The sequence below is a fragment of the Sus scrofa genome, chromosome 14 (genome assembly GCF_054392235.1).
Source record: "Sus scrofa isolate SSC_HxYL_T2T_F1_AM1 chromosome 14, Sscrofa_HxYL_maternal_Yorkshire_Landrace_v2.0, whole genome shotgun sequence".
Taxonomy (NCBI): Eukaryota; Metazoa; Chordata; class Mammalia; order Artiodactyla; family Suidae; genus Sus; species Sus scrofa.
Window position 1 is genome coordinate 70,178,456 of NC_139396.1, and position 24,456 is coordinate 70,202,911.

Here is a 24,456-nt window from a genome sequence, read left to right on the forward strand (position 1 = left end):
TCAGGGACTCCCCTGCTTGGCCAATTTCTCTTTTTAAGCTTCAGGGCCCAAGAAACAAGATCACCAGTAAGATAGGAGATTAGAAATTATGCTCGAGCAACAACCTCGACGGGAAGAAGAAATTTTCCTCTAACCTTCTAGCTTCTTCTGACTGGGCTAAGAATTGAACCGACATGAGACAGATTAACAAGAGAAAAAACGAAAGTGTTGGTTTTTTTTTTCCTACCACACCCTCAGCATATGGAAGATTACAAGCCAGGGATTGTATCTGAGCCTCAGCTTCGACCTACGCCGCATCAGCTGTAACATCAGATCCTTTAACCCACTGCACCAGGCCGGATATGGAACCCAGAGCCACTGCAATCAATTTCTTTTTCTTTTTCTTTTTTTTTTTTTGTCTTTTTGCCTTTTCTAGGGCCACTCCCACGGCATATGGAGGTTCCCAGGCTAGGGGTCTAATCGGAACTGTAGCCACCAGCCTACACCAGAGCCACAGCAACAGGGGACCCGAGCTGCGTCTGCGACCTACACCACAGCTCACGGCAATGCCAGATCTTTAACCCACTGAGCAAGGCCAGGGATCGAACCTGCAACCTCATGGTTCCTAGTCGGATTCGTTAACCACTGAACCACGACTGGAACTCCTGCAATCGGATTCTTAACCCACTGTGCACAGCAGGAACTCCAGGATGAACGTTTTTTGTTTTTTTTGGTCTTTTTAGGGCCTCACCTTCAGGCATTTGGAAGTTCCCAGGCTAGGGGTCGAATCAGAACTGCAGCTGCCAGCCTATGCCACAGCCATGCCAGATCCAAGTCTCGTCTGTGACTTGCGCCACAGCCTTTGGCAACACCAGATCCTTAACCCACTGAGCAAGGCCAGGGATTGAATCTGCACCGTCACGGATACTAGTCAGGTTCTCAACTCACTAAGCCATAATGGGAACTCCATGAACTATTTTTAATGAGGGAAACAAATAGTAAAAAAAAAAAAAAAAAAAAAAAAAAAAAAATTTACACACCTACCTGAGCTAATCAGTGTTTTCCAAGAAGGTATTTAGATGTTTTTCCAGGACACAACTCATTGAATTCAAGAAGGGGCTGGACCTGGTGGGAAGGTGGACATGGGCTTCAGAAGTTATGCAAGCAGATTTCCCCCAGGACTTTGCACAATGAAGCCCTACCCTGGCACTGCCCACAGCCAGGGATGGAGGCTTTGGATCTGCTGGGTCAGCTGGGAGGGTGCTTGGGTCCAGGGCTTGGGCAGAGTTGGCGGCAAGAGCCCTGAGAAGAACTTTTCCTCCAGTGATGCTCATTACCAGACACTTAATACGTTCCAGGCTGTGAGGACACACCTTGTGTGTGATGATAGACTGAACAGCCACGAGGGAGTGAGGACGTAACAGGTGTCCCAAAAAAGAAGCAGACATAGGGAGTGACACATGGTGCCGTGAACTCCAGGCCAAACCTCTTCCAGCCTAGACTGAGCCCCACAGGTGCTCATGCCCTTTATTTAATCACTAACAGGAGGTTCCTGAGGTTTACACAGGGGAATCAGGGTAACAGTTTGTATAGGACACGGGATAATTGACACTGAGGTTCCCTTTATTTCCAACCATTTCTCTATAACCATCCACACAGGGATAACTCCATCTACCTTCTAAGCCCGAATCCCCTCCAGAAACTCAAGATTCACATTTCTAACTCTATAGGATGCATCTCCTCAAAGACCCCATCCATGCTCGCATCCACACATGCCCGTCCCCACCCGCTGTGACTCACCTTGCCTTTTCCCACCCACACTGAACTGTCTGAAACCGGCTTGTGTTCAAGATGCATGTAAGTCTGGGCAGCAGTGTCTGAGTGCCCAGAACAAAGCCTGAAAGCCATGCACAAGGCTAGACAGGCATGTAACAGGGGCACAGGATGGGCTCCGGGTCGTAGAAGGTCCAGTCACCACAGTGCGGACAGGGGTTGGCGCTGAACCAGACCATGCCAGGCCGCCCCGACTCCTGCAGCATCTGCTTCAGCCAGGTGTGCAGCTGCGCCAGGCAGCCCAGGTGCAGGGTGCCGCGCACATCCTCGTAGCTCTCCAGGGGCGCAGGGTACAGCACATGGCTCAGCTTGCTCAGACCCACCATGTGGTGCAGCAGGCTCTCCAGCACAGCCATGGAGATGGGGTTGCCACAGAAGCTAAAGGTGGTGAGCTGGGAGCAGCATCTCAGGGCGGGCAGGAGGGCGCTGAACTGGGAGTCCATGATCCCACACTCGTCCAGGTCCAGGTCCTGGAGGGTGGCAGAGGCCCTCTCAATCAGGACCTGGAGGGGCCTGGAGCTCATGCTGGTCAGGTTGACCCCATTGAGGCCCAGGTCCTTCAGCTGGCTGATGCTCAGGCACCGGGACAGGTGCATCAGGTCGGATTCTGAAATCAGGCAGTTGGTGATCGACAGAGTCTCCAGGGGCATCTTCAGGCACCTGGGGAGAAGCAGAGCAGTTAGCCCTGGGGGTGGAGATGGAGGGAAGTGGGGTAGCCCAAGCCTCAAGGGAAGGAGACCATTTCACCAAACCCCAGAGTCTCCCAGAGGAAGACTCGTGGTGGAAGAAGAGGTGTGAGGTCAGCCCTCTTCCATCCCTGATTTTCGCGAAGGAAACCTCAAGTGCTCCTGGGCTCAAGAAGGGCACGATGTACCCTCGCAGCTGCTGTGAGCAGAGATCAGGTAAACAAAGGCAGGTGCCCCCGGGGAGCCTGACCCCTGGTCCCTAGCAAAAGAGGGAATCAGTGAACTGTAGAATCGGGAGATACAGCAGAAAATACTTTTGACACGGGCTTCCTTCCTTGGCTGCTGCCTGGACCCTGTCACCTCTATCTCTGTTCCCCAGAAGGGTACGGGGAACCATGTATGAAGGGCTAAGTGGGGCACAGTTTGGCAGCGCCCAGCAGAGTCCATCCCACAGGGACTGCCTCTGGTCGCCACATCACCCACAAACCATCCATCACTTTCCCCAGTTGCGCACTCCTGCTCCCTCCCTGTCATCTCCAGAATCAGGCATTTCCCACGCATCTCACATGGAGCCTGAAGCAACCACCTTCAACATACAGGAACTTACGTTGCGTGGTGGTAGGGCAGCAGGGAGGAGAGGCTCATGCTGATAAAAGGAGCACAGAGCTTCCCACTCGAACCTTCACGGCAGAAGTGCATTCCTCTGGTCAGCACCCTCCTTCTTAGTTATTTCCCACCATCTTATCACTCTCACCTGTCCGAAGCCCTTGTGATGCAAATTCCTCACAAGGATTCTCCTCTGATGCCAGTGAACCTAGTATGTACCTTGGACCCTCCCAGAGAGGTTATGTGACACACTCAGGGACAGAGCAGGGGCATCATGTGGGCCTCAAGGCAGCCAGTGCACCCTGGCACTGTCCACGGCCAGCACATGGTCCCCTTGGTGACTGAAGCAAGAGAAGGCTGCCCCAGTCTGCACAGACATGGTACCACTCCTCACCTGAGCACCTGGTCCAGGCGACCCTCAAGGAAGGAGATGGAGTCGAGGTAGAGCTCCTGCAGATGCTACAGGCTGAGGAACTGGGTGGTGAGCTGGCTGACGCAGTACTCCTCTTTCCCTGGTGGGGCCTGGGGGGTCAGGTGGATGTGTGAGAGCAGCAGCCGGCGCAGGCTGCCCATCTGGCCCAGGTGTGGTGCAAACCTGCCCAGGGTAGCCAGCTTCCACATGCAATTCACCTCCAGGTCCTGCACAGACTCCAGCTGCACCATCTTCAGGATCTTCTTGATGTTATGCATCGGCATGGCAAAGATCTTCAGCTTCTGGCAGCACAGCTGGAGCAAGCCCCTCCTCTGCTTGACCTTCTTCAGGAGGTAGGTGAGGGACTGGTCAGGGGTGCCCTCCTTAAGGCACAGGTCTATGAGCACCTCCACAGGGGCCCAGGGCTGCTTTGGCCCCACCTTTGCATCTTCCACTCGGCGCCTCTTCCTCACAGGTGGGGCCGCCTCAGGCTCCAGCATCGAGCACATGCTGGCCCTGGTGCTGGACCACATAGTTCAGAAATCCTGATGGGCGTTCCTGTGCAAATCCAGCACCTGCAGCTTCCACCACCTGTGAGGCAAACCGGAGACAGACAAGGACCACATGGCTCAGAATCCAGGCAAAGGCTCTACACCCCAGATGTCAGCTACTCGTGCTTCTGGGGCCTGCCTGGTGCCCCCTCCTTTAAGTGTCAGCAGGAACGGGAAGCATGTGTGCCTTTTTCTTTTCTTTTTTCTCTTTTTTAGGGCTGCACCCATGACACATGGAGTTTCCAGGCTAGGGGTCAAATAAGAGCTGTAGCCACTGGCCTACACCACAGCCATACCAGATCTGAGCGAGTCTGACCTATACCACAGCTCACAGCAATGCCAGATCTTCAACCCACTGAGTGAGGCCAGGGATCGAACCTGTGTCTTCACGGTAACTAGTCAGATTTGTTTCCGCTGAGCCATGATAGGCACTCCTTTTTTCTTTTTTCTTTTTTTTTTTAAAGGGCACACCGGCAGCACATGGATGTTTCCAGGCTAGGTATCGAATTGGAGCTGCAGCTGCCAGCCTATGCCACAGCAGTGCCAGATCCGAGCAGCATCTACAACCCATACCACAGCTCACAGCAATGCCAGATCGTTAATCCACTGAGTGAGGCCATGGATCAAACCAACATCCTCATGGATACTAGTGGGTTTGTTACTGCTGAGCCATGACAGGAACTCCACATGTGACTTTTGTCACCTCATCACCTTAATCAGCCATGCACACCCTAATACCTGTTCCCAGAAAGGCCCAGCCCTGGCCCTAAGGCCCCCGGTGGCCCTGCACCCTCCCCAACCCCAGCTGCATTCCGCTCGGACCCCCAGGCCTTCTGCGTCACCCTCACCTGGAGCGGATCTCCTGGGCAAGCAGGACATCCAGGCCATCGAGCGCAGCTTGGAAGGTCTCCAGGCGAGGCTGATGCTCCTTCATCAGGGCCCCCAGAGGGAGGCAGGGGAAGGGCCAGGCCTGCACCATTGCCTTCAGGATCTCATTGTGCCTCCCAGCAAAGGCCGCTGTGAACAGCGGTGGGAAGAGCTCGGTGGGCAGCTCCTCCAGAGCGGTGACGGACAAGGCCTCGTTCCTCAGCAGGCTCTGGCCTGCCAGTTCCAGGAGTCGGGGTGGGGCCCAGATGCCCATCCTGAAGAATCTGCTCCGGAATGAGTCCTGGGGGAGCATCAGTGGGCAAGGTGTCCTCAGGTCAATACCAATGACCTCGCTGCCCCTCCACCCTCCAGGGGACCCAACTCAGGGCCAAAGATACCCCTCTGACCACAAAGCCATAGCTCTGACCCCACTGGCTCCAGGACAAGGCCCTCACCAGGCCCTGATGAAAGAGCAAGATGACCTCTGGTCCCATCACATATCCACCAGCTGCTGCACTTTTTTTCCTTTTAGGGCTGCACCTGCAGCATAAGAAAGTTCCCAGGGCTCAATGTCCTATTGGAGCCACAGCTGCAGGCCTACACCACAGCCACAGCAATGCCAGATCTGAGCTGCGTCTGCAACTTATACACAGCTAGAGGCAATGCTGGATCCTCAACCCATGGATCGAGGCCAAGGATCAAACCCAAATCCTCATGGAAACTAGCAGGTTCTTAACCAGCTGAGCTATAAGAGGAACTCTCCACCACTGCACTTATTCCCAGCCCTGCTGCTCACTGGCTACCTAGGAGCCTGACAGCTGACGCTACCCTCTTCAGAGAAAAGGACTGAAAATAACAGGAGTAAGTTTAACCAGACATGGCCTCTTTCTAAACTCCAACAAATAACCCAGTCAGAAAAGATTAAGGAGCACCCACCCAATGGGTGCTATTATGTCATTTTTAAAAATCTTTAAATCAGGGAGTTCCCTTTGTGGCTCAGAGGAAACAAACCCAACTAGTATCCACGAGGATGTGGGTCTGATCCCTGGCCTCGCTTGCTCGCTGGGTTAAGGATCCAGCGTCAGGAGTTCCTGTCATGACTCAGCAGTTAACAAACCTGACTAATATCCAGGAGGACACAGATTTAATCCTTGGCCTTGATCAGTGGGTTAAGGATTCAGCACTGCCATGAGTTGTGGTGTAGGTTGCAAAAGCAGCTTGGATCTGGAGTTGCTGTGGCGTAGGCCAGCGGCTACAGCTCCGATTCGACCCCTAGCCTAGGAACTTACCTATGCTGTGGATGTGGCCTTAAAAAGGAAAAAAAAAGAAAAAAAAAAAAGAAAAACTTTAAATCAGAAACCATATAAATGGCAGAACAGTATTTGATAGCTTGTGGATGTTAGATACAAGAAAAAAATAAACTCTAATTCCAAGGTGTACTTTTCACTGTCTTTTCTACAATTATTAACATTACCACTCGGTTCAAGGTAGCAAAGAGCCCACAGTCAGAACAAAACCTCCACTCTGTAAAATATTCTCTGGAATATTTTTTAAAGCTTTGGGTTTTTAAAACAACCAAAAAAAAAAAATCACTTTAGTACATTCACAAACCATAAATGACATGAACTAGAATTAATGGTCACAACCTAAATATGTAGTGTCATCCAAAATTTCCAACTAATTAATCAGATGTCTTTCACTTAAAAAAAAAGAACTGTTTATAAGAATGGCAGAAATCAAAACATCTGGGATTAAATCAAAATTACATCCAGAAGCAGAAGCAAAGCCCGTTATTGCAAACATGTACTGAAAGACAAAGAAAAATTCTACAGCGTCTTGGCCTGCAGGGCCTGTCCCTGGAGACCCTGGCTGGGTGTCATTCAGAGAGAGTCCGAGGTTCTAGACAGCAGAGTGAGCCTGCATGGTGCTGGAAGCTGTCTGCTCGAGGCCACCACATCCCTCCTCTGGCTCCTGAGAAGCAGTTATAGGCTGTTGTGGCTACATTTTTCACAGTCTAGTTGAAACTCCCATTTCCAACTGAAAGTGAAATTTAGTACTAGATCCCCATCCAGCTAACACTGGTTGAGTTTTTGAATTTCTCGTTAGCTACAAATGACAGGATCATATGTCCATTTATGAAGGTAAAAGATAAAAGAGAACCAACCTGAAAGTAGACTCATTGGGAGAGGGAGGGCCACATCAAAATTACCAAATATTTGAGTTAAGACAGCTTTATGCAGACCGTGGTATCACCCCAAAAGAGAAAGAAAAAAGCAAAATAAAACTCCTGAGTATCACGCAGTCACTTATACATTACCTAAAACAGAAAAACCTGTGCCCACTCTAGGGGAAACAGGTACAACAGAGGGATGGTGGGGCTTCCAGATTTTGAGGGTTGAGGCTTCCCTGAACGAGGTCAAGTCAAAATTACAACTGGAGTTGTAATTAGGAGCTGGCGAGGAGGAGGAAGGGGCTGGGCGATTGAAATGAGACCAAGGTAATTACCCAAGGTGAAGTGTGTATTGCTTGAAGGAATTCAAAGATTTCTGTGGGATGGGCCAGAAAAACTGTAAGGGGTGTGACAACGAGGAATCCTGGAAGATCCCTCAAAGCTCCCCCACCCCAATCTCCTCCCTCCCTGGAGGCAAATGGCGTTTCCTCCCAGGAACTGGGATGGCTAACTGGCCTAAGTTTTTTTTTCTTTTTGTCTTTTTTAGGGCAGAACCAGGGGCATCTGGAAGTTCCCAGGCCAGGGACTGAATCAGAACTGCAGCTGCCAGCCTACAACACAGTCACTGCAACTCGGCATCCAAGCTGCACCTACACCACAGCTCATGGCAACACTAGACCCTTAACCCACTGAGCAGGACCAAGGATTGAACCCTCATCCTCATGGATACTAGTCGGCATCGTTACAGCTGAGCCACGATGGGAACTCCTGGCTTGAGAAGATTAAACGTCGGAACTGGGCTGGGAGAGGCCAGAACAGTGGTGGCCAAACCTGGGACCTGCCTTGTCTAGTTCTGAAAGCTACCACTTTGAGGTCAAGGCTAGGGGCTCTTTGGGATCCCGGAGGCAGGGAGGAAAAGAAACGTGGGCCCACACATATGGAGGTGGGGGGCAGAGGGCTGCAGATCCAGCTTGGGCTCTGTTCTGTGGCCTGTTTCCTAACCATGACCTTCAGAGGCCTGTTCCCAAGTTTAAATGGGTAACATGACATTTCCTGAATCCTAAGGAAGAAGTAAAGCACAAGCAGCTTCAAAAAGCTCCCCAGCCCCTCCTATAAGTCTCTCACTTACAGGGATTCTGGCAGGAGAGCGCCATTAGGCCCACCAACAAAATTTTTTCTGAGTCAAGCTCGGGTGCACTGACATGGCTGCCTTCTCCCACAGGAGATGGGGAGCTAAATGCGGCATTGAAAGATTTAGGGACAATTTCCCTGCTGGGCTGGCACCCGAGTCAGTTCCACTGAGGTTTCAGAACAGACGGAACCGCTCCACCCCCAGCACTGTGACACCTCCACAATTCTTTCACTCCACTGGCCAGGAGGCTGGCACTCTCTGAAGGATGCTCTCAATTTTGGTAATTTCCCAGAGACTACTTTCTTCAAATTTCCACCATCCCTATCAGCAGCCTTTGCCTAAAATGGGGTTAAGGTGGAAGGTGCCCTATGGACATCTGAACTCCTAGTAAATCACCTTTGCCAATCAGGTGACAATGTTGTTGACAGTGAACAAATCATGAACATCCCTGACTATGCAGCAGCCTCTGGGCACAGAAGCAGTGCTGGCACTGTTCATCCAGTACCTCACATAACCTTCACAGAAAGGCTCAAGGTCACTGCTAAGTTTCCTTTACAGCCTGGTGAACCCAGGGCTCAGCCAGAGGCAGACACCTGCTGTGTTTGTTCACAGGAGGGGTTTGGATACATCTGCCCATCGAGTGTTAGGAAGAGCTGCTGACTTTATGTGGACCTTGGGGACAAAGTAAACTGCAGGCATCCAAGGCTGGGACATTTTCTATGGGATCCCAGCATCCCTGAGAGCCAAGAAGGCAGGAAGGACCACCATCTTTGAATGACCTAGTATCAGTGGAACACTCTTTCCCAGTGAGGCAGGGGACACCCTGTGGCCAGAGGCAGAGCACCAGGGGCACATCCCCACAAAAGGCTGTCCTTCCTGCCCAGGACAACCCCCAGGGCCCTAGCATGAGTCACTTGGAGGAGCGTCTCTACCACGTCTTGGTCATTATTGTTCTCATTATTGCGAGGGCCAGAACCACATCTGAGCTCATCTGTGGGGTGTCCTGTGCCCCTTCCTTCTCCAGTCACAGAATTAATTCCTACTGGGATCCCAGAGCATCTCCCCACAGCCTCACTGGGACCGTGAGAATGGATCTCCACCCTAAGTTCTCTTCGGGGCTGGTGCTCACCAGGCAGGCTTCTCTTCCCACACCCCTGGCACATCAGCCCACCTCTCCTAGAGCCTGCGCTGTGGGCATAATGTGGGGGACTCACCCTTCCACTGGCATCAACAAATCAAGGACTTGCCCCCAATTCTTCGGAGGTATTTGGGACAACACGGCATGTGTAAACAAAAAAAAGCCCAGTTGCTTTTTTCAGGATCCAAAGCACTGGAGGACAACCCTTCCCAGCTTTCAGGGAAGACCCCACCCCTGCTGGTTTTCAGAGGCACCAGGCCGATGGGAGGCCCTGGGGACCAGGCCCGATGCACCAGCTCTCCCATCTTTGGCTCCCTTGACCCAGCTCTGGAACAGACAGATTCCACCTGGGATCCAGCAGGTCTTCTTCCCCCTGGAGTTCAGATCTCTTTTGCCCTCTGGGCCTTTTGAAAAGTCACAGGTCTCTGTCAGCCTGCTCCACCTCTTCCTGGTCTCAACAAGATGTGGTTTCACTGCAGATCCAGTGATATCTAGACTCAAACAAGCGAGTGTCCCTCTTCCTCCCCAATGAGGACCTGCCTGATATCCAGGTCACCCTGGATCCAGCCAGTTAATCCCCTGGGAGGTGCTTCTAGAGGCAAAGCAGGGGAGGGGGAGGCTGAGGGCTCCTCCAGGCTGGTGGGGCAGGAGGGGGAGGAAGGAAATGACAGCAGAGCAGGGGGCCCGGTTTCCTGGCTCTCAGAGCTGTATCCTTGACATTCTGGAGATGTGTCTGGGACCACAGCGGGCACTGCAGGCCTGGACTTGGGGGCTGGGAGTGTCGCCAGGGGCTGGTTCTGTTGGCCTTGGCCTGGGGGAGGTGCCAGCTGCTGTGCCCCATCCCCCACCCCAAGGGCACAGAGGGAGAGAGAGAGGCGAGCCCTGATCCTGGACACAAAGATGAGGTTTGAAGAGAAGGTACCCACCCTTGGCATTTGGCCCCAGAGAGAACAATTCTTGGGACCTGTGCATGGTCGGCCTCATCATGGCCTTATGTGACCGTGAGAACCTTGTTTTGGGAAGAGAGGGAAAGAATGGGTTGTGGTATTGGGGCCCAGTCACCCATCTGACCCCAAATCTCCAAAGCCGAACCAGCCCTGGATTTACTATAGACATTTACAGAGTGCGGGCTGGGGGCCTAGCAACTGCTGATCTGGGACATACCCATCACAAACGTCATCTTCTTCTCTTCAGAACTAAGTACTAGGGAGGTGACAAAAACACAGTAGTGTAATTAATGCTGCTGGATTTTACATGTGAAAGTTAAGAGAGTAAATCTTCAGCGTTTTCATCATAGGAAAAACAACTTCTATTTAGTTTTGTATCCATTTGAGATGCTGGATGTTCACCAACTTATCACCACATCACCACTGGGTGGATGTCAAGGCAACTCATGAGGCGGAACCCCTTAAACTCACGCAGGGCTGTGTGTCAATTCTAGCTCAATAAGGCTGGAGGAAAAGAAATGCACAGTCTTCTACTCACAGTGTCTCTGAGGCATCTTTCACTTGACTGAGCATACAAATGAAAAACAAGCAAGCTGAAAAAATGATGACAGGTGGACTTGGCCTGCATGGTGGAGCAGGGCTATCAAGATGACCATGCACAAGCAAACTGCAAAGCAACCTTCTTCATCGAAGGCAAAATTATGAATTTTCTACAGCCATTACATAATTTTTTCAAAACATTAAGAACTCTTACACAATCCATTGTGCTTACAAAAATGAAAAAAATAGTAAGACTACTTTTTTTTTTAAGTACTTTGTGACTTTCTTTTTCTGGCCATAGCATGCAGAGGCTTGATGTGGGACCTCAATTCCCAGACTGGGGACTGAACCTGGGCTGCAGCAGTGAAAGTGCCAAATCCTAACCACTAGACCGCCAGGGAACTCCTGATACACTGTGACATTTTTTTTTTTTTTTTGCGGCCCTGAGGCATATGGAGTTCCTGGGCCAGGGATCAGATCCAAGCCACAGCTTCAGCAATGCCAGATCCTTAACCCACTATGCCACTTCAGGGACTGAACCCGAGTCCCAGTGCTCCCAAGAAGCTGCCGATCTCGTTGTGCCACAGCACAAGCTCTACACTGTGATTTTAAGCATTGAGAATTAGAGTGTTTTTGTGAAAAACTTACCAAAAGTAGTTTCAACATTGTTTGCCTCTCTTCACCACAAAACTTTCAACTGGGGGACAAGCATCTTTTCTACACCCTGGCGAATTGTCACACTGCTTTCTAAATCTGGATCTGCTTCATTTCATCCTTTGTGCTTCCAGAGCCTGACATTATCTCTGGGTCATTTACTGTGAAGGTATTTGCTGGCATCACTGGCCCTGGGACATCTTCATTTTTTTGTCACAACCATGCTCTTCCTTCAAGCTCTTCTGGGAAATGGGGACTGTGAGCCCCAAGCTGGATTCTGAATCAAAATGACGAGTAAACAGTTCCTTGTGTCTGAGAGAACTTAAACCACCAAAGCCTTTCACTCTCTTTTTCTTTTCTTTTCTTTTTTGTCTTTTCTAGGGCCGCACCCACGGCACATGGAGGTTCCCAGGCTAAGGGTCTGATCGGAGCTATAGTTGCCGGCCTACACCAGAGCCACAGCAACACGGGATCTGAGCCGTGTCTTCGACCTACACCACAGCTCACGGCAACGCCAGATCTTTAACCAATTGAGCGAGGTCAGGGATGGAACTAGCAACCTCATGGATTCTAGATGGATTCATTAACTGCTGAGCCACGATGGGAACTCCACCTTTCACTTTCTTAGTCTCACTAGTTTCTCTTTAAGATCAGAAACGTGGCAGGGGGCTGAGATTGATTCTTTCTTTCCAGATGCAGGGACTGAGTCCCAAAACATTGAGTCCCCTGCACCTGTGTCAGAGAGTGGGCCATAGGAGGGGGACTCGGGAACAAGGCCCCTGGCTCTTGGTCCAGGGCTCCCTGAGCCATAACTCATACCAGCCCAATGGAAATGTACCTGGAGACACAGCCTGAGAATGGGAACGTCCCACTGTTTGTGAGCAGTGGACAAGGCCAGGGACGAAAGTGGAGGACGGGAGCCTCAATTAAGGGCACTTCACCCACCATAGTCTAGGGACTCAGCAGGTCTGCAGTTCCTGCCAGGTCTTCCAGGAAGTTGTGGGGAGAGCAGGGTGGGTGTGGAATCCAGAAAGGCCTGTGTTCACTGCCTTGAAAGCTCTTGGCTTAGCAGCTGTCCCCTGCGACTCAGGCTCAGAGCATCTTCTGGGAGGAGACCTCCCAGCTCTGCCTGCCCCTGACAGGAACAAGTAAGCAAATTCTCTGATGGGATGCCCCCCAAGGATTTGGACAGCAGATGTGCACAGGAGGGGGCGCTCACTCATGAGGCAGAGGATGAGAAGGGTGTGGGGAGTTCAGCCTGGCGCTGTGGATGAGGGAGTAGGGCTCCCTGGAGTCTCCACCATGCTCTGCTCATCCTCTTGTCCACAAAGGTGAGAGGCACTAAAGGAGGGGATCTTCTAGCAGCTCAGGGCTGACCCTTCTCTCCCTCTGCCCCAACCCTTTGGAGTCATGACCTTGACCTCTTCCCTGTGCACATCCTCCTCCTCTCAGGATCCTGGGTTCAGTCTGTTTTGACACAGATGCTCAGTGTCTGCAGCTCTGGGACAGAAGGTCACCATTTCCTGCCCTGGAGGCAGCGGTGATATTGGAGGTTACAGCCAGATGTCCTGGCATCAACGCCTCCAGTGCATTAGGTCATCCCCTCCATCCTTCAGTTCCAAGGCAAGCCACACAGGCTCCCTAGACTTTTCCGGCAGCAGCAGGAGAATCTGCTGTTTGTTCACGCTTTGGATGCTGTCTTTCCAGAAGCCCCCCCCCCCCCATGGTCTCAACCCCCAGCTTAGACAGACCTCCCTGGGCTCATCCACTCTGTCCCCTCCTGACTCCACCCAAGAGTTGAGTCTCTGCTCCTTCACCCCGGGCATAGGTTCTGAATGTAATCCCCGTAGCTTCCAGAACGGGTCCCCAGCACACGGCAGCTGCTTCTTATAAGAAAAGAGCAGGACCAAGGCTCTCTTGAGAAAAAGACTTGGAAAAATAAAGGCTCTTCATCTTCCTCCTGCTGTGAAGGTCTCAGTATGCAAATTCCATCCAGCTCCTGAACGACTAGCACAGAGGGAGCATGGGGCTTCCTGGGACACCAGACGCGGTGCAGGGAACCAGCTTACCTGAAAATGTCTTCCGTCTCCTCTGGTCCAGTTCAGACTGGCCACAGGTCCTCCAAACCCTGGTCTCCTACTGTCTCAATCACCCGTGTCACCCAAGTCTGAGAGCGAGAACTAAAAGGCTCCGAAGACAAGGAGAGTGTGTGTTAACACATGTATTTGCAAAACCACGGGCTCCCGAGAAAATCTCTGCTGGAACGTGGGTTCTGAGCTTTCAGGGTGAATCTCTGTCTCCAAGCCTGACCAACTCCCTATCGGCTGACCCAGCGGACAGTCGAAGGACAAACCTTGTGCCTGGGTCAAACGGACCTTCAAACGGACCCTGACCACCACTGGGGAGCCCCATGGCAGCCCCATGACTGCCCCTTCCTTTGCCTTCTACCCCACGTCCTGGCACCTCCAGAGGGCAGCAGCCACCCCGTTTCAAGCAAAGCAGCTGGCTGATGAGCTCAAGCACTAAACGCAGACCTGGGTTTGGCGGATTATTACATCTACTGCCCATCGCTGCGGCCCCTCTCATGGAGCACGCGGCCCTTGTGGCCCGAGGCCCGCGCCTCACTCCGTTAGGCCTTTACTCGCGCCCAATGTTGGGTAACCAATAACCCAGTAAGTTTTTTTTGGGGGGGGGACAGAAGCCTTGGCCTGTTGGTGCCCCCTGCCCCCCCCATCTAGCTCAAGGTCACCCTGTGGGAAAGCAGCAGAGGAATCAGGACAAGAACTTACGTTTCATGTGTCAGTGCCTCTCCACGTGGTTCCCTCTCAGATCCTGAAGAGGGAGAAAGGGTGACTCAGGGGCTTCCCACCTGCAAACCACAGCATTTGACCAATCCCGGTTTCTCTTTCCCCCTGGGGGAAATCTCACGAGATCCTAGGAACGCGAATGGGGTTGCCCAGGGAATCCAGAAGGGGTTCGTTTTAATAGGCAGGGAGGGCATATGGGGATAGAGGGAGGGATGGCGCCTGTGGCCATGCCCACTGGACTGGAAAAGGCTTGAGTTGGGGGGGGTGTGGGGAGGGGGAGTGGAGGGGATGTGGGGGAGGGGAGAAGTGCAGTGGAGGAAAGTAGGGCTATGCGACAGGACGGCGCTGGAGTCAGGTGTATGGGTGAGGAAGGGGTAGGGAATGGAAGACCGGTGGGAGGGGGGGATGGGGCGAGATGGAGGTAGGAGATGGGGATGGCATGGGGTGAGGGAAGAGTGAGGTGGGGGTAGGGGGATGGGATAGGGCTGTGTGGAATGGAGGATGGCAGTGGGGCGCGGGGTGGGATGGAGGACAAGGTGAGGTGGGGGTAGAGATGGGGATGGGATGCGGTGTGCAGTGGGGTGGAGAGCTGGGGTGGGGATGGGGGATGGGATGGGGTTGTGTAGAAAGAACTAAGGATGGGAATGTGGTTTGGAGTGGGGTGAAGGAGGCCTAGAATCCCTCTCTTCCAACTCCCTCTCTACCTCCCACCTCTGGGCCTGTGCATCCTCAAACCCGTTTCTCTCTGTGGGTGTGGGGTCAGGGCCGGCTCCTGGGCCCCCTGTGCGAGGGTTCTCACCCCACCCCCCGTTGTGTAGATGAGATGTCCCTGTCGTCTGGACTTGATCACTTATGTGACCCCTGAGGCAGTGGCAACCCCAGCCAGCTTTCCATTAGACTATCCTCTCCCCAGATCGCGCCCCATGCCCCTCGCGTCCCCTCCCCCTCCCCATTTGGTTTTCCAGTTTTTTCCAAAGCCAAACAACTCCAGCGCCTCGTTTCCTCACCTCCTGTGATCTCCGCAGCCCCGCGGATGGGCTCAGCTTGCGCTAGTCCTGTGCTCAGGCTGCTCCTGTCGTCACCTGCACACCCCTTGGGACAGAGTCACTACTGGGCCTGGAAACTGAAAGTGTGGGCGGGACCCTCCCCGGGCGGGACCCTCCCCCTCCCAGGCGCTGCCCCTCATCCCTCAGGCTGTCGTGTTTGGGCCACCAGGGGGCACCAGGGACCTGGAATCCAGGGTTTTGCACAGCCTCTGTCAGATTTTGGCGCCTCCTGGGACCCAGCCTCTCTAGGGGAGAAAGCCAGCCTCCTGGAGGAGTAAAGTGCACAGCGAGGCCCCAGCCCTGTCCTTCCCTCGGGTCTGGGGACCTCCTTTGGGTCCTCTGAACTGAGCTTCCTCAATCAGCCCAGGAAGTACTTGGCCTCCTTAGACTGTGAAGGTGTGTTTTTCTGAAAGTGGGGTCTGATACTGTGTCCTTGTCATCTGAGTGACCCTAAATCTTTAACCAAAGGGCACATGAAGGTCATGGTGGCTGAGGGTAACAGGCAGGGAAGTGATGGCTATTTTTGGTGGATCTCCCTTGCCATTACCAGACACCCCCTTGCTTGGGAGCTAATAGAGCCTGAGGTAACCAGCTACACACATGGATGAATGAGTAAATGAATGAATACTACGTACCTACAAACGAGGGTATTGTGTTGATCCCCTTGCTCCTGTGACTGTCACCTGAACAGGGCTGATCAACACTCAGTTTTCCCACCTCCGTGCTCCCCTCCTTCCTCTAATCAAGAATCATTCAACATATTTGCCCTTGAGGGGCTCCCGGTGCAATGCACAAGGAGATACATGCTCATAAGCTTTAGAGTGGAAACAGGGAAAAAAACAAAAAACAACAACAAAAAAAAACCTAACAAGAAGATCATTGTTTTAAAGTAGCAAGTTGTAACCAGTTCTCTGAAGAAAACGCAGAAGGCAGAGGATGCCTCTATCTGGACTAGAAATGAAGACAGGATCCTTTTGAAAATTGCCCTGTGATTTTCTTGATCTGATTGCTGATTTAAGGCTCCCTGAGACTGACACACTGAAAAGATGGCATCAGAGATATTTGAAAACAAGGCACAGTTCACACGATTGCTTATATAATACAGTCCTATTCTTGTAGAAGTAATTGTGAATATACTATTCATTCATTTCATTGCTTCAAGCCATGCCCACAATGTTTGCCATATTTCTAGGGCTACACTAGGTCTGAATAGAAGAAACAGTGAAAGTCACAAGGACCCCCACCCTTCTGGGATACGTGTCATTCATATTCAAGAACATTGTAGCTAAGCAGGTCAAGATGTCTGAAAGAGAGTCACTAACACGGTAACACTCGCCATGTTTAAAGCCCTTTTCTGTATTTGGGGAAACCTTTTCTGTCATAATATTTTTCCTTGACCAGTGATTTATTTTGGAAACCTGAAAAGAGGTGGTGAAACTGCACAGCCTCTGGTCCCCCAGCCTGCTGCAGGATGAGGCTGGTGTGGAAGGTTTTGGAAAGAATCCAGCATGGCTGGTCTACATTCTCAAGGCCACAAGGCCTGATTTGTGAGAACTACTGCTTTTGAACATCCTTTTGGGGGAGTTGCAAATGAGCATAGAGGGGAAGGCAGGAGCCCTCAGTCAGAGGCAGCCTCCTTCCATTCCAGACTCAGACTCGGGGTTCCCTCGGGCGCTGGGCTGGCAGATGCACAGGGGAGGAGGTTCTGCCCAGGGGTGCCTGTGTGTGGAGGGGGAGTAGGTGTGTGGGGAGGGAACTCATGAGAAGGTCAGGGGCTCCGTGTCCCTCAGTTCCAGCCTGAAAATATCATCTTGGGAAAAGGACATCCTCCCTTCCCTTCCTGGCTAGGCCAGGCCATCTGCAGGCTCCCCTCGGTGCGGAGCCTCAGCGCTCGGAGCAAAGGAGGAACTGAGCAGAATCCAATCCACTGGGTTGGGGTGGGGGGGGGTGTCTTGAACAAAAGGCAGAGGGAGGACGACTTAGCCCCCTTTTCAGGTCTCTCCGTTGAGCAGGGGCATTTCATCTCATTTCCCTCTGCCCTTGGTCTGGGATTTATGCCACCAGCTCTTCCAGTTCTCAGGGTTAGGACTCAACTGCCCCATACTCACAGCTTTCCTGAGTCTGCAGACTGTGGGACTTCTCAGCCTCCATAAACATGGGAACCCATTCCTCACAAATACATATGGATTTCCTCTTCCTGTAGCAGCTAGAAGGTCAAAGAAACATTCTCCCCAGAAAATTCTAGAAGGAACCAGCCCATCCGACACCTTGATTTCAGTCCTATAAGCCTCATTTTAGACCTCAGGCTCCCAGAACCATATGAAAATACATTTCTGTTACTCCAAGCCCCTAAGTTTGCATAAGTTGTTACAGCAGCCTCTGGAACCTACTGTAGCCAGGTACCGTACCCTTGACATCTTCAGGGATGGTTCCCTTTTATTTTATTTTTTATTTTTTTATTTTTTGTCTTTTTTAGGGCCACACCCACAGCATATGTTGGTTTCCAGGCTACAGATCAAATCAGAGCTGTAGCCTCAGGCCTGCACCACAGCCACATTAATGCCAGATCCAAGTCTCCTCTGTGACCTACACCACAGCTCACAGCATCCCCAGATCCTTAACCCACTGAGTGAATCCAGGGATTGAAACTGTGTCCTCACATCTGTTTCTGCTGAGTCACGAAGGGAACTCCTATGGTTCCCTTTTAACTTGCCCTGTTTGAGGCTTCTTTGGGCTAAGGCCTTCTCACTGACCAAGCTTGGGCATACAGGAAATTATATTTTTCGTTGTTGTTGTTTATTTGTTTTGGCTGCCTGGAGCTCCCCGTGAGGCGGGCTGAGATTATCTCAGCACTGCTCTGAGTTTGGGGATTTCTGTTCTCCAAGCCCCATCCTTTCCTTTCTTCCTTCTCAGAGGTCAGGTCTGCACTGCACATCTCTCTGCCGGCTCCTTCTGCCTCTCCCTTTAATCTTCCCATGCATCACCCCCAACTTAGACAGTGTGAAGGTCACACCTGGGGGTCTCATTCCCTGACCTGCCTCCTCCCATCTGCACCAGAGGTGATGCTAACAGTCCCGAAACAGTACCAACTTCTAACCACTAGACCACCAGGGAAACGCCTGAAATATTACTGTTTAAGAATCATCTCAAACAATGGACATCATTCTCTGAACCAAAGTCTAAAACAAAAAGCACAAAAATGTTTAAAACACACTCCAGCAATCACCATGAATCAAAACAATCCCTGCCCCAAACGCCTTTCTCCTTCTCCCTCCATCCCAGAGGCCAACCTTGAGCTTTGCCCACCATCAGCCATGGAGTCACCTCCATGCTCCTGTCACTCAGTAGGAAGAGCTGCCTCACAGGTGCCAAGGCTATGGAGGGACAGGGTAAACAGTCTGTGGTGAGCACCTGCGCTGCCTGGTGTGGCAGGTGACAGATCCCATCCTGGAGGGAGTTCATGGACAAAGAGGCCTGAGCTTGGAGGGGAATAGAGAGCTCAGACCTTCTCACCAGGGCAGGTCCTGGTGCTGACCTGGGTGGGGAAGGAGGGAGGAGGGAAGGGCAGCACAGCAAGGATCTCCAGCCCCTGCTCAGCTGCCTCCCAGGGCCAGGTCAGTACCATCTGTGGCCACCAGAGGGCAGCAAGGGCAAGAAAGTGGGGAAGGTCCTTGGGGCTTACACTGTCCTGTCTGAAGTTTGCGGAGCTGCTTCCTGCTGAATCCCTCTTCTGCCCCAAAGCATTTGTGTCCCAAGAAAGTGTCTTCAAAAGTGCTAATAAATGGGAATCCTTCTGTATCTCAGCGGAAACAAATCTGACTAGCATCCTTGAGGACCCAGATTCCACCCTGGCTTTGCTCAGTGGGTTAAGGATCTGGCGTTGCCTTGAGCTGTGGTATAGGTTGCAGTTGTGGCTGGGATCCTTCATTTCTGTGGCTGTGGTATAGGCCTGAGGCTATAGCTCTGATTTGACCCCTGGCCTGGGGTGCAGCCCTAAAAGGATTTTTTTTTTTTTAAGTGCTAATAAATGGCTCAGGGCACAGGCTCCGGCCTCTGTCTAACAGCTGCAGAGATGGAGGCAGGAAGGGGGCCAGAGGACCCTCCAGCTGATGAGGAAGGAGGAGTGGACAGGATACTGGTCCCCACCCAGGCTTTGATTCCCAGGAAATGGAGCTCTTGCATCTTTCAGCCACCTGGGCCCCTGTACCCTCATGCCCCAGCAACACAGAGGGGACCTCCCGGTTCCTCACCCAGGAACTATGCTGACTCCCACCCCAGGCAAGACAGGAAATCCCTGGGCTGGATCCATTTCCCGCTTCCTATCTTAGACTCAGTCTGTCCCGATACAAAATGTGAGTTAATTCTCCAGGAAGCTCTACTGTCCAGGGATAAAGAAGTATCTAGAATCATAGGCTGCAGAAGGATCTAGAATCCAGGTCAGAGGGGTTGGGGGGCGGCAGGTGCAGGAAGCAGATTTGTATGGAAGCCCCTCCCTGCTCTGAGGCAGGGGAGAGGATAAGAGAGGTCTGGGGGACAAGGCCCAGGGTGGAGTGTCAGAAGGCAGCCTTGGGGTGACTCCACCATGGCCCGGGCTTGGCTCCTTGTCACCCTCCTCACTCAGGGCACAAGTGAGGCCTCCAGGGAAGGGACCCTGGGGACATGGGGCTGATCCTTGGTGCTTTGTCCTCAGGGTGACCTGGGCCCCAGCCCTGAACTGAGCAGAGTGTGGTTTTTGTCTTTTCAGGTTCCTGGGCCCAGTCTGCCCTGACTCAGCCCCCCTCGGTGTCCAGGAATCTGAAGGAGATGGAGACCATCTCCTGTGCTGGAACCAGCAGTGACATTGGGGGTTATGTCTCCTGGTACCAACAGCACCCGGGCTTGGCCCCCAAATTCCTGATTTATTATGTCAACACACGGGCCTCAGGGATCCCTGATGGCTTCTGTGGCTCCAAGTCTGGCAACACGGCCTCTCTGACCATCTCTGGGCTCCAGGCTGAGGATGAGGCTGACTATTACTGTAGCTCACCTAGAAGTGGTGGTACTTTGTACAGTGGTCCAAGTTCATGAGGAATTGAGACCAAAACCTGCCCTGAGCTAATAGGCCTCCTGCTCCTCTAAGGATGCTCTGTCTGTGCAGCTGGCTTCCTGCAGCCTGGCCCTCAGGCATCTCTCCTTTCTGAGCTGCCCCCTCCCCCCACAGTGAAAGCTTAGGGGACAAAGCTCTAGAGGTTAGTATCTTGGGACAGCCATCACTCCTGGTCCTATGTCATGTCGTTTCCAAATGTGCCACTCTGTCATCTCTGCCTCAGCAGGTGATGGTTCATCTTATGTGTCTCTATACCTGAAGTAAGAGATGCCCATACAGCTGGTAAAACCCTAATTCTTGATATTTCTGTGAGAATGTCTCTCCAATCAGAGGAGATTGGCCTCTGAAGGCAAAGACTGAGTGAAAATCACTGATGCCCATAAGGTGGCACCACCCCCCAGCTGAGGCCTGAACAGAACAAAAGCAGGAGGCAGCGGGTGTGGCTCTCCACTTGCTCAGAGGTTTCACTTTATTCTTTTCTAGGCCATTAGGGGCACACAGGATCCTTCACCCACTGTGCAGGGTCAGGGATGGAATCTGCGTCCCATCACTCCAGAGATGCCCCAATCCCATTGCACTACACGGGAACACCCTACTTGGCTGCTCTAATTGGCATAGACAGACATCCCAGGAACAGGTTGGGGAGGGACACAAAGGAGGCGGGGTGGTGGGAGGAGCACATGAAGCTGGGTCAAGCTGGCTTTGCTGATTTGGGCTCACTCCGCAGAGACTCAGTTTCCTATGCCCTGCAGTTGGAGTGGAGGAAGAACCTAGGCAGTGGGTTTGGTTGGCTGAAGCAAAGTCCGAATGATGGTCCCAGTGAGTGAATTGGAGAAGGAGACCTTCCTGGAGACAAAAGGATCCTGTAGGAGGGAGATGTAGAGGGGGTGTGTCCATTAAGACCTGCTCCCCACATTGGGAGGGCCCAGAAGGCACCCTTCTCACCAGGACTTTGAGAAATAAATCCCTCAGGGGAGCCCTATGGTCCTTGAAGAGCTCTGTAGTCACTCTTCTCTAGGCCACACCTCCTAGTGGGAACTGCAGCCTCTCAGCTGGAAATCCTAGATGCAATGGGAGGAATTGGATCTTGGATGGCCGGGGCCAAGCAGTAGCCCTGCCCTGCCAAGGGCAAGGTTCCTGTCTCAGCCAGTGGACTCTCAGAGTCATCAGCTTGGTCTGACTTGTGCAGATCTGGGTCACTGGCTTGTTCATCATGGTATTCCTAGACATGAAATAGGCTGGGAATCTCTTAATTTCAAATTGGCGGAAGCAAAGACTAGGTCAAGTGAGCATAAGTCCAACTTATATCATAAAAACAGGGAGTCATCTGCCCTTGATTATTCTCAGCCTTGAGCCAGTTTATAGACACAGAACCCCATGAATGAAGGGGAGGCTGAGTCCCCTCAAGGAAGGACCCTGGTACACTGCTGAAAATGTACACTGTGATCTTTCTCCCAGTTCTTTATCAAAGGGAAAAATAGCCTTTTATCAGGGTAATTGTGCACCAGGGAAAAGGGCAGAGTCAGATTTTTTAGGGACTACTGAACACCAGCTCTGAACTGACATTAATTCTTTTCTTTTTTTTTTTTTTTTTTTTTTTTTTTTCCATTTCTAGGGCCGCTCCTGTGGCATATGGAGGTTCCCAGGCTAGGGGTCTAATCGGAGCTGTAGCCGCCGGCTATACCAGGGCACAGCAACTCGGAATCCGAGCCACATCTGCAACCTACACCACAGCTCATGGCAACACCGAATCCTTAACCCACTGAGCAAGGCCAGGGATTGAACCCACAACCTCATTGTTCCTAGTCGGATTCGTTAACCACTGAGCCATGAACTGACATTAATTCTATGACATCCAAACATTCCTCTGGCCTCCAGTCAGAGGAGGGACTTAGAGAGATTGGGTGATCAGCAGAGTTTCCTCTCAGGTCTGTCTTATAGTCACTTCTCTCCCTGACTCTGTTCTGTGTTATTGCTCCAGTTCCAGAACAGAGTTTCCAGGTGGCCTGGATGGCTCACCATGAACTGGGCATTGTCTGACCCACCAAAACCGAGCTTATATAGCAAAGTACATCACTGGAGTGGGTGGCTGTGGCATTAAGCCCATCTCTGGGATATCCTTGAAGTCTACAGTGAGAGGATGTCCTCCCCCTGTGCAGAACCTCCAGTGGTGCACCTGGCTGTGAATTCTCCAAGGAGAAATGGTCAGGTGTGCCATTATATATGGAGTCATTGATGTGGCTCCATAGCCAGGGACTTAGAAGAAATATGAATGGGAATTTGGTGGAAAAAATAATTTTGAGGCAAGGTCTGTGGATAGATCTCTCTGAATGGACAAAAACATGTGAAGGTACATGTTCACCAATGAATGTTCACTGATAGGTGACCTGAGCAGAGGAGATCTGTAATCATCAGACAGCCCGTTCTATGGATTTCAGGCAGCATCCTTTCCCAGCCACTTCTGTCTTCATCCAAGGGTTTCATGAACCAAGTGGCAATGGAGACAGGGACAGAGAATATGCATGGATTCCGCAACATGGAGCACCACAAACCAAGGTCGACTCGGCAGCCCAAACTGTTCCACTAATAGCCCAGACCCTTTGGGAACAACAATTTGGGGCGCCCCACTGGGAGGCTAATAATCTCCAGAGACTTCCTGCTACTGCAGTCTCCCCAAACCCTGCAGCTGAGTGAGTTGTCTTACAGTGTGGGGGCCACTATCTACTAAAATTGACATGTCTAAAATATCCCAAAGAGTGGGGTTACATCCCCCCATCGTCTCTTCCCTCTGTTGCTCCCACAGTATTGGAAAAAGATGTAGGATAGAGACAACCAACCCAGAGCAACGAGTTCCAAATTGTCCGATTCCTCACGTCCATAAATGACCAGACTCTGGGGTGGATCCAAAAGAGTGTCCCCAAGAGTTCCCTTTGTGGCTCAGCAGCTAACGACCCCGGCTAGGATCCATGAGGATGCAGGTTCGATCCCTGGCCTCGCCCAGTGGGTTAAGGAGCTGTGAGCTTTGTTGCTGTGAGCTGTGGTGTAGGTCTCAGATGCAGCTCAGATCTGGTGTTGCTGTGGCTGTGGTGTAGGCTGGAAGCTGTAGCACCAATTCGGCCCCTAGCCTGGAACCTCCATATGCCGTGAGTGCGGCCCTAAAAAGACAAAAAAAAAAAAACACTAAGGCTCATTTGAGAGGGAATCAGTCAGAGGCCCAGAGTTGAGTATCAGGCCTGAAGTCTCTTTGGGGAAAGGAGATTTTTCAAACCTTCGAGAAGCAGGGGGCATTGTGGGACTATGTCTCTGTTCATGGGGAGCTGGTCCAGCTGTGAATCTTTTCAACTGACACCTTCTGCATTTTCCATAAGTGGTCACCCCTCATGCTTCAGCAGCTGTGATGACCCTTGCACCCAGACAGGGTGGATGATGGAAGAAGGAAAACAGACACAAAGCACTCAGCATCCCCCTTCCACCACCCCTCCTCTGGCAGGTGTTTCCCCAGCTGGACCTCAGTGCTGGGTGCAAGCACGAAGTAGAGGGGGATTTGCATGGGGGCTGTCCTTCACTTGAGAGATGGAGAGGAGAGTCAACATTGGGAGATTCCAGCCCCAGCTACAAGGTTCTCCAGCAGTAGCACATGTAGGAGCATCACCAACATGTCCTGGACCACTGACCTCTTCATGGGCCTCTGCACAGGCCAGGGCAAACTCCCTGGACTTTTTTTTTTTTTTTTTTTTAATGTTATGGCCACACCCACGGCATATGGAAGTTCCCAGGCCAGGGATTAAATCTGAGCCACAGCTGCAGCCTCTCAAGCAGCCACTGCAATGCAGGACCCTTTAAATCGTTGCTCCAGGCCAGGGACTAAACCCATGCCTCCACAGCAACCCTGCTGCTGCAGTTGGATTCTTAGCCCACTGCACTGTGGCAGGAAGTCCAGACACCCCAGGCTTTGAGGAGGAGGCCTGGGCCAGGGGCCCTGTGGAGGAGTTGCCATAACTT

The 24,456-nt window shown here is 52.0% G+C and overlaps 2 protein-coding genes across 2 annotated transcripts in view; one reads left to right on the forward strand and one right to left on the reverse strand.

Annotated features, from left to right (window-relative positions):
* Positions 1–24,456, forward strand: part of LOC100152327 (immunoglobulin lambda-like polypeptide 5) — a 199,812-nt gene that overhangs the window by 118,000 nt on the left and 57,356 nt on the right. Inside the window, 1 exon segment of the mRNA NM_001243319.1 lies at positions 20,399–20,410. Coding sequence (NP_001230248.1) covers positions 20,399–20,410 — 12 coding nt within the window.
* On the reverse strand, positions 1,885–13,712 carry PRAME (PRAME nuclear receptor transcriptional regulator). Its single transcript, XM_021073111.2, is given in 5 exon segments — positions 1,885–2,472; positions 3,499–4,107; positions 4,916–5,235; positions 7,099–7,164; positions 13,585–13,712. Coding segments are annotated over 3 exon segments (1,479 nt in total). The 5' UTR covers positions 5,209–5,235; positions 7,099–7,164; positions 13,585–13,712; the 3' UTR covers positions 1,885–1,895.